The following is a 10,283-nucleotide window of genomic DNA, read 5'->3' as shown; positions in this document are numbered from 1 at the left end:
TACACAGCGGCTTCGATTGTTATCATGCAAAGTTTAATGGACGCGCGAGGGATTGAAAGCTGTCTTTTGGAATGGAATTTTTTTTCGTCCCTCATTTTCCCATCTCCCCTTTTTTGCATAAGTTGACTGAGTTCATTGTTCTAAAAGATATGAACGTAAAATAATAAAAAAATTGAGAATTTACGATGAACACCTTTCTGTCGTCTGTTTTCAAATTTATTTTCTTTTTATTCTCCTTTTTCTTGTTCTTGTCTTGGTCTTCATATCCATTCACCTTTCAATTTTTTATTTTTTTTAGTTCTTTTATTTTTGGATATCCTTACAATGATTTTATCAAGTCTAAGATTTGAACGTTGAGATCTCATTTTTCAGCTATTTTTATTATTATCAACAATGTAATGCAGTGATGGGCAACCTGTGTGTTGCGGCACACAACCTGGTATGTCTCTATTTCGTGTGCTTCCCTATTTTTTGGAAATTTCATTAAAGTTGCCTGTAAAAAGTTTTTTTTGCCTGTTTTTTAACTCTGAAAGCAAAAACCGTACAATTTCTTAATAATTTGTATGGTTTTTCTAACGAATTTGTACGGTTTTTGCTTGTGACAGGTTCTTGTATTGCAACTCTGAATACCATAAACCAGAGTTTCAAACCAGGCACCTTTGATAGGCGAAAACCGTACAAATTCTTGATAATTTGTATGGAATTATGTAAGAAAAACCATACAAATTATCAAGAAATTGTACGGTTTTTGCCTATGACAGGTGTCTGCAACTCTGAATATCATGAACCGTAAGCTGGATGCGATTTTGATCGATATCGATGTGTGCCCCACAAAATTCAGGGTGGCCCATCACTGACATAATATTATAAGCTGGATAGCTGGATATCCTTACGTCTAATAAATTAAACTTTATGAGGCTCATTAATTTGATGAAGGAATAAATGGCTCGTGCTTATTAAACCTGATGTTCTTTAATCAACAGTCTTGAATTTAAAGATATTCTTATCAATTATTAAGGAGGAATTTCTTTTATTGTGCAGCATATGTAGTGAAAGAATGAAATATTCTTGAAATTATAGGATATGATGGAAACAAGATTATATTGTAATGTATTGCTGGCTTGTATTTTAAGAGCTTTTATATGGAAATAAAATTTAAAAGAATTAAATTAACGAATTAAACCTAATTATTTAGTAACGGTTACAGTAATTATGGGCAACCTATTATTTTTCGCGGCACAACTTGGTAATAAGCCTCGATTGAAACTACACGTGGCATACGATTCTTAGCATTTTTAAAAATATTTGGCGGTACACTAGAGTATATTACAGAATTGGAAGAATAAGTCCTTAAAAATCCAAAAAGACAGAAGATTTTGAAGTTTTCAGTCACAGAAATTAATTCTATGACAAATCAGCAAGTTTACGAATTTTGTAAGACACTGAAATAGTAAATTTTATGCTATGGAACGAGGAGAATTCAATAATTAAGCTACATATAAAAGAATCTCTTAATATATGAAAAATATGACTAATAGGTTAGGCAACAGATCGCAACATATCAGATATGTATTTGTCCTAGCAAATCGTATTTCAGAAATGCTTAAATTGTTAGCATAACTCGATCAGAAAACATTCAAATGTTTCCACCGTCTCGTGTGATATAAGGCGTCATTTGGAACCATTGGGAAACCACAAGTCCATTTTGACTACCTATGAACTCCTCTTGCTACTTTGGGTCGCTTAATCGAGATGAAAATACAATTGAAGCCAAGTGGCTACAAATTGGCTAATTTTGATTAAGATGCCTTCTTATTCTTATAATATTAAAGATTTCTAAAGACTGATTCTAATTTTCTCAAAGAATTAAACCTATTATTTTTCGAATTGGTAATAAGTCGATTGAAACTACACGTTATACGATTCTTAGAAAAATTAACAGTAGAGTGTATTACAGGAAAAAAAGTTCAGAAGATTTTAAAGTTTTCGCAGCTCGAATTTGATTTTATAGAAGTCAACTGAATTTAATTGAAAAAGATTGAGTCGTATAGAGTAGAGTCAAGCTAACTTCAAGATCTGGTGTGTACCATGGTTCGTAATAATCTTGAATTGTGTAAGGAAAAATCATCTAGAATCGAGTTGACTTGATATTTTGAAGTTGACTTCGACTCTAATGAACTAAGGAGTTGTACAAATGACATAAGTTTAAAGCCAAGAAACTTGACTAGTTCAAGACTTTCTTATTTAAATCTTAAAGATTTCTAAAGAGTTCTTAGATTGATTGGCTAAACAATATCACTAAGCTATGGAATAGAATCAACAATTCAACAAATTTGCTTACTAAAATTCAATTCTTTTCTCGTTCTTTTCTGAAAAGTTTCAATAAAATAATTAAAAACAAAATTGTTTAAGATTTCATTTAGTAATTTTTATTTCAATAAGATATGATATTAATGGATATGAAAAAAAAAATAATTATTTAACAAAAAAAAATAATTCACAAGTTAATAAAATAAATGGTAAGTCAAAAATATGTATACAACACTAGACAATCATCATTTCTCTACATAAGAAAAGTTACATTCTTAAAGACGATTAACAAAGTCCTTCCTAGTTTATATTTAAGAATTATAAAAAAATTACACAATTAAAGGAGAAAAAAATATTTTTTATTTAAAGTCTTCCAAACTTAAATGTTCCTCCTTTATGTCCATAAATATATAAAAAAAATAATGAAATACACATTGAAATTTGCACATTCTGCACCCATAAATTTAATGAATGCATTTTCATCTCGCGCACAATCAATCTTTGGCAAAATTAGCTGACTTTTTGTTTATGCTCCTTACTACGCCTACATAAAGTTTAAGGACTTAATAATTGAACAGCTTCGATATTTTCTAGTTGATTAAATATGATAATAATAATATTAAAAAAAAATTATATATAACAATGAATGACTTAAGGTAACTTGCTCCCACTAATCAAAATATAGTAGCTACATATAGTACAGTACGTGTGAAAAGGGACAATTATGTAAAAGTGCTCGCGGAACACTAAATTTAATAAATTAACTAAATTTTTATAATCTAAAAATTTTCATTTTAACTAGTTAAAGGTTATGTTGATCTTTTTTGATGGGTTTGTGGATAGTTTCAGGTGGAGCTTGAAGTCGACTCTAAATCTATATAGTCGATTTGATCCGACTTTTTAATGCAAAATTCGAGTCGACTTCGAGCTCAGTTTTCAGGTGACTTTAATGGTTCCAAAAAATTTCGAGGTTAGGTTTTGAACTGACATGACTAATGATTATAAGCATCTTTATGAGTTTGATTTACTAGGACCCAAACTTAAATTGTGACCAATAGCTTAAGTTTGGGTCCGAACTCATTATTCAAAAAAATCAAAACTTAACCTCAAAACTTTTTATTTCTTATTCTGTACATCCCAACATAGTTAGGGTTCACCCTAGAAAACCCAAAATCCTCACTAGGTTATCAATCTCTGGATCCAAATGTAGAGAATCCTGAGATTCATCCCAAAATTGCGTACATTTCAATCAAGAGATTGAAACCTCAACCGAGGATCCAACACCTGTACATTGAAGTGTCTGATCCTGGACCTCAACATTACCACACATTATCAATCTCTTACTTTACAAATATAAATTAATAATAAATGCTTTGGTTCTACCACTTTGCAGATAATTTAAAATAATAAAACACTTAATTAAATTACATTTTCATTGTATCAGTACATAAGGCAACAAAGGAATTAGACAATAGTCAAACATTAATCTCTTATCTTCATTTTAATATATTTGAATGGCTTCGTCAGATTCTCATCATACTCCTCCGTCTTAAAATCCTCAGTTTTAATAAATTTCATACTCTCATTTTCACTTTCAATTTGATGCGCCGACTCACGATGACGTCGTAGATCGACTTTACGTTGAAAACCTTGCTCACATAGACCGCATGAGAATGGCTTATATGATCCATGTTTGCGCATGTGGGTTATTAAATTGCTCGATTGTGAGAATGCCTTTTCACACACTGGGCATCGATGTGGTTTTTCTCCTATTTTTTTTAACATAATAAAATTATTCCATTAGTCAACATGTTCTGCTTATAAATTGTAAATTTTTTTATGTTCCCTACCTGTATGAATGTACGTATGCTTCTTCATATCTGACTTTTGATGAAATCTTTTACCACAATAACTGTAAATTGTAAAAAAATAGATTAGAAAAAGAGTTGACAAAGATAATTGTTAAATTTATGCATCACCTGCAAGGATATGGCCGCGTATCTGAATGTATCAGTAAATGTGTTGATAATGTGCTGGATCTTTTAAATGCTTTTCCGCATTGCTTACACTGAAATTAAAACAAAAAAATATTTTTTAATTAACTTCAAATTTGAAAAATAAATTTATTCCCACAAACCCTTAATTTAAGTAAATTCTTCCATAAAATTTAATTGCTAGGCATAATTATTTAAACATTGTGTGCACGCAACACGCGAAAAGGAATCATTAATATCAATTATGATTGAGCAAACAGAAAATCATCTTCGATTTCTTTTGTTTTATTTATTTTTTTAGTCGACGATGATTTGAAACGGTCAACCCCTTAAATTATTGAAGGCTGTTCGTAAATGATGGGAGTTGGAGTTTGCTGTAGGGAATTTGAGGAATGGAAATTTGTGAGTGCCATGAATTTTTGGGAAGTTCAACTCATTGGATTCTATTCAAATCATCTTGATCCATCAAATTTATTATTTCTATCATAAAATGGACCAAAATCAGGCAACACGTATCCACCAGAGCACCCTAGTGTCATGCATAAGAGTTCCTGAGATCGAGGCTAAGACATTCTAGTTTCGGCAACGAGATTGAGTTTGAGACTTCGAAGGATTCCCTTCTGATCTCGGTATTGATCTCAAAAATTCGGCGACCTAGTCATGCCATCAATGAGGCGACATAGAAATACTCTAGCGACTACAATGTATTTCATGGATATAAAACCCTAGTTTTAAATTGGATGAGCTTTAAAAGTAAATGTTTGCAGCATTCAGTTTTGAAACTCTTTATGCTTCTAATTGATGATCCAAACTTAGTCGGGCTTGATGCACAGAATCAGACCAAATCTCACTGAATCTCACATTAAAGCTCAACGTTTATTCAATTTAGAACCAAGATTTTGACTTAGATTTGAGTCGAAAGGATCATGTCCCATAATATTTGTGTATCAGAGCATCAAGTCAACTCGTATTTTGAATTCAAAAGTCAACTTAAAAATCTAATTTTACGCAGAGTTGATTCGATTTCTAGCTCTGAATTACAATCGTTTAGTAACCCCATCACTGACGAACAACTCCTACATATTTGATTATTACAGCAGTCCAGAAAACACAAAAACTTCAAGTCACTCAACCAGAATATTTTTTAATTTTTCTAATCGACCAGTTTCTGTGTCAATTTCAATTCATCGTGTAAGTTTATGATCAAAAAAATAAAGTTTTTTTTTATGTTAAAAGTACTTAAAACAAGTAACGATTATCTATGAGAACCAATTGCTATCATTAAATGTAACGTCAGCATGATTAAAATTGAGGTTTATGGAATGGACGATTCGTGCAATCGCGTAATTAAACCCCTTTTTCTTGTCGTACCTTATTCTAAGGACTCGTGTATTAATTACAAATTGAATGCGATTCTAATCTTTCATAAATTTTTATATAGTTCTTCCTCAACCCCCTCGCATTTCAAATTGTCATTCATTATAAGATTGTCGTGACAAAACAATAAAGGACCTTCCTTACTTCCACCTTATGTAATGATTCAAACAGGACACAACATAAAAAGAGGACAGAATTGAAAATTGATTTAATTATTTATATTTACTGATTGACGATTACTGCTTTGACTGTTTATCAATACTTGTAGATCATAAATGATGAATTTTGTTGGAGGGAAGTGCTTTGCGTGATTATCAAATTGACACGATTTTGTTTAGAATATTTTGTAATGTGATATATTTCTAGCCATAAATTATTTTTGTTAATTTTATTAAAAAATTAAAAAAGACAGCACAATTGCTTGAAAATATGAATTATTTTCATTTATTATTTCGTGAAGTATTGATTATTTTTTGGGTGAATCTTTTTGAGGAGAGGATTGTTGTGGTGAAGAAAATCTGAAGATTTCATTAAGTTGTTCAATTGAATTGCTGGATTTTGTGTGAAAAATTGAATTTTTGATAGAAAATTGTTGGAAAAATTAATCAATCATAGTAACCTAAATCTTAGAAAGTTAGTTCAAAGTTATCTGCAAGTTAACTTAACTTTAACTTTGAACAATTAAATATCAAATTTTGAATACTAGCATAGGTTGCAAACTAAATGCTAATTAATTAGCAGTCTGTTTCGATTTTTGAAATTCTGAATTTCTATCTAAATCAAAGAAAAGATTGAAACTGAGAATCAATAAAGCAAAGTTCGAATTTCGATTCAAACTCTAGGGTGAGTCGAGTTGACTTAATTCAATTTTACCACACAAAATCCAAGTAGAATTAGAATTTTGTGACTAAATTAGATTCTTGATATTCTACAATTCAAATTGTTGACTTCGTTTAGAAAATAAAAAGTTGGGAAGGAAAATCCAAAGAATTCAATAAACTCAAGATCTATAAATTGTTGAAAATATTTGCATGTTTATCTTCAGTTTCGTTAAGATCCTTTCCTGTTCTTCATTTCGAAATATTATGTGAATATCAATTTTCCAATAAATTTCAATAAAAATCATTGCAAAATCTCAAAATTGAAAATTCTTCTCTTTAAACTCCTTTGAATCTCAAATTTAAAATTTTCAATTTGAACTGAATTCTTCAAACGGACTTTTAAAAAGATCAGTTTTAACTAGGGTTCGGACATCTACAGTTATTAACAGTTATCTACAGTTATCTACACTTATCTACAGTTACAAACTGTAGATAACTAACTGTAGAGTTTTTGTTCAAAGCGAAAATAATCGTTATAATTTTTGTTCAAAAATCATTTATTTTGTGAATTTATATCAATTTCACCAACTTAAATTGATTTTAACAGCACTAGAGAGAATCACGTCATAAATCTAATTTTTTGTATCAAAATCAAAATCAAGAATTTACGTAAATCATGAATTTTTCAATTTTTTCGTTAAGTCTTTAGGATTGCTTGTGACGTGCAATTCTTTCACGAGATTATTCTACACTGGCTAAACAATCTTTAAAATCTTCTGTTGCTATTTTTCTCTCTTTCATACAAATTATTCACAAAAAACATTTTTAGAATTAAATTGATTAATATCAAGAATAAAAGGGTTTGGAACCATATTTTAGCCTAAATACACTTGATGAAAACCTGCAACAAATTAGTGTATTTGATGCGAATAAGGAATAAAAAATTTGTTTGTTTACAAAATTTTCAGTTTTGATTAACGGATTTTTTTTCATTTGAAAATTTATCTACAGTTTGCAAACTGTAGATAACTGTAGATTTTAATAATCTACAAATAACTTTAAGTTAGTATTTTTCCGAACCCTAGTTTTAACTCAATTTTAATTGCTTGAATCGTTTGAATTTTAATAAGTTAAATTAATTTTGAGGAAATCCTGTTTGATTTTATAAGGGCGAATAAAAGGAAATCCTGCGAATCATATTTGGAGCATGAAGAATGAAGTTCATAACATAATCTTAAGAATTCCCAGAGAGTTCTTTGATCGAATTCTCACAAAAATTCAAAATTCATCAATTTGATTGAGAAACAATCAATAAATTTCAAAAATTCTAAAATTCCTCATAAATCAACTCAAAAATCCCACCTTTAAGCACACAACGCAATAAAATTCCCATCCCTAGTCAGATATTAACATAACCCACATAACAAAAGCTTTCCCATAATAATTCATATTAATATTTTTATTGTAGCATTTAACTCACCTCAAAAGACCGTTCCTTTTTCCCACGCTCATCACGAAATTCGCGTACGAGAAAATCGCTATGTTCTGTTGAGTCAGGCTTAATAATCGGTAAACTTTTTCTTGATACCTTTGGCACTTTATCAAGTAAAATATTAGAGCTATCACTTCCGCTAAAGCTCGAATTTAAATTATTATTATTATATGATAAATTATTATTATTGTTATTATTAATTAACAGCATATCTGTGCAGTTCTTCTTTAATATATCATAATCAACTTGTTGTGTTTCACGTTTAATTGTTAATCCACGAAAATTATCGAAATTAAATTTCATTTTTGGTGTTGTTGGTGAATTTTCAATTGAATTTTCATTCTTAATACCAAATGACTTTTCATTTTGACTCACAAGTGATGCTGGCGACCAAATGGCCGAAAATAAATTTGGATTTAATTTTGGTGTTGATAATGATGATGATATGTCTGTTTCACGATGATGATTATCCTTTGTTGATAAATTTAATGGCTCATCCAAGTCCATTTCATAATTATCTTCCCGTTCCGGTGTCTCTGGTGTCAATATATAGTCACGATTAAGTGAGATTTGATCATTTTTATCATGAACATTTAAAACTGGTTTCTTTTCATCTTCATTCTTATTCGTATCACCACCAAAGACAGGTGGTAATGAGAAGATGAGCTGTTGCCACCAGAATGGATTTGCGGTATAGAAAATTGTTGGATTTTGATAAAGCATTGATAAATCAGGAAGTGATGAATTTCTTTGTAACATTTTGAGTTGTTCAATTTGATAAAGATATAAAGGAGATGATGGATTTAATCCAAATTTTGATAATTCTGATGATGTTGATGCGGGCGAAGGAGGCGATGATAAATTTGCCATTGTTTTAATTTCACTTTAAAATTTAATTTAATTCAAGCACTTTAAAAATAATTTCAATCTGAATCCTTTGAAAATCGAGGCACAACTGAATGATTTCTTTTATTTTAATTCCACAAAATCAAATTCTTTTCATTTTCTTTTTTTTAATTCTGTTTCCGATACACGAATCCTTTTTTTACTGTCTGTCTGATTCTACACGACGACGATCGACTTTTTGTGTTTCCCAACCGTTCTCTTTCACTCTCGATTCACGACTGATGCATGAAAACTTCTTTTGCCTTTATTTTGTGTTACTTCTTATTTTCTTATTCTACCAACAAAGCACGATACACAACTTTTTTTTATGTATCGGTGAGAATCGCCACCAGCCGGCAAAAAAAAAAAGAGGTTCTGTTGGGAAGATACATTATTATGGTGGCATGTTGCCCGATTTTTCCAAAATATGCTGTACGATAAAAAAAAAATACAATAAAAAAAATAAAGCGTGGAAAGGCAGGCAAAAGGTACGATTACATATGCTGCTCTCTTTTTCATATTGTGATATTCTCATTAACTTTTGTTCATTCTTCTTTGTCTTCGGTGTTCATCTAATGCAATCTAAGATTTATTCTTCTCCCTTTTTTCGACCTGAGGCATGTGCCGCAGAGATTTTTGGGTCATGATTAGCAGATGACTCACTTCTTTTTGGCTTTTTTATCCCCAATTTCATCTTTTTCTATTAAAAAATGTTCGATTTATGGATGATTATTGAAAAAAAATCAGTTTTAGGGAAATTGAACATTTTAGAATTAGATGGGATCAAGTCAGATGGATTCTTAGAACTTTTTCGGATGTTTTGAAATTCAAATCCAAAATTTTCGGTCTAAAACAAAAAGATTCTCAATTAATTCGCATTAAAAATAGAAATCTAAAAATTTCTGCACATTCTCATTGCTACAAATCTAATAGTAGGCGTGTCATATCCACGATTGGCCGGCAACAGCCAATCACAATCCTCTCAAATTCTCTCACAAAAAAGAGAACAATTTTCTGCTGTGTGAGCATAAGCTATTTTCAGAACCGACTGACACTTTTGGAGATATTTTAATGGAAATTAAAATTTTACTGACCACTTTATGTGCTATAGAAGCTTGTCTAGGGTTGAAATTATTTAAATTTTGTTCATCACAACTGTGATAATCGTTAGAAATAACAGAAATTTTTTTTAATTGAAACAATCAAAAGGAAGTAAAAGAGGTATAGTGAGGTGAGTTTTGGTATGGGACGCATATGGTGTTCAGCATAAAAGCTGTGTGACAACAATGCACTTGGTATTAGCTTGGTATTGGTAACTGGCAAGCGATTGTGAGTAATAGAGCCAGCTTAAGGCACCAACTGAGTGAATCCATGTGTCATAGATGATCTGTACGACCCGAAAAG

General features: G+C 30.5%; 1 protein-coding gene across 1 annotated transcript; it reads right to left on the bottom strand.

Moving 5' to 3' along the window:
- Positions 1 to 3,792: 3,792 nt before the first annotated feature.
- LOC139092765 (zinc finger protein sens-like) lies at positions 3,793 to 8,864 on the bottom strand. The gene is made up of 4 exons (XM_070643299.1): positions 7,983 to 8,864; positions 4,290 to 4,378; positions 4,161 to 4,222; positions 3,793 to 4,079 (listed from the first exon to the last, which is right to left on the bottom strand). Exons 1-4 carry the CDS (start codon positions 8,862 to 8,864, stop codon positions 3,793 to 3,795), a joined length of 1,320 nt encoding a protein of 439 aa, XP_070499400.1.
- Between the last annotated feature and the right edge of the window lie 1,419 nt (positions 8,865 to 10,283).

Source organism: Chironomus tepperi, unplaced genomic scaffold (assembly GCF_022539635.2).
Source record: "Chironomus tepperi strain 1889 unplaced genomic scaffold, CSIRO-AGI_Ctep_v1 contig_309, whole genome shotgun sequence".
NCBI lineage: Eukaryota > Metazoa > Arthropoda > Insecta > Diptera > Chironomidae > Chironomus > Chironomus tepperi.
Note: the sequence above shows the minus strand (reverse complement) of the source record. Positions and strands in the feature narration are given on the sequence as shown.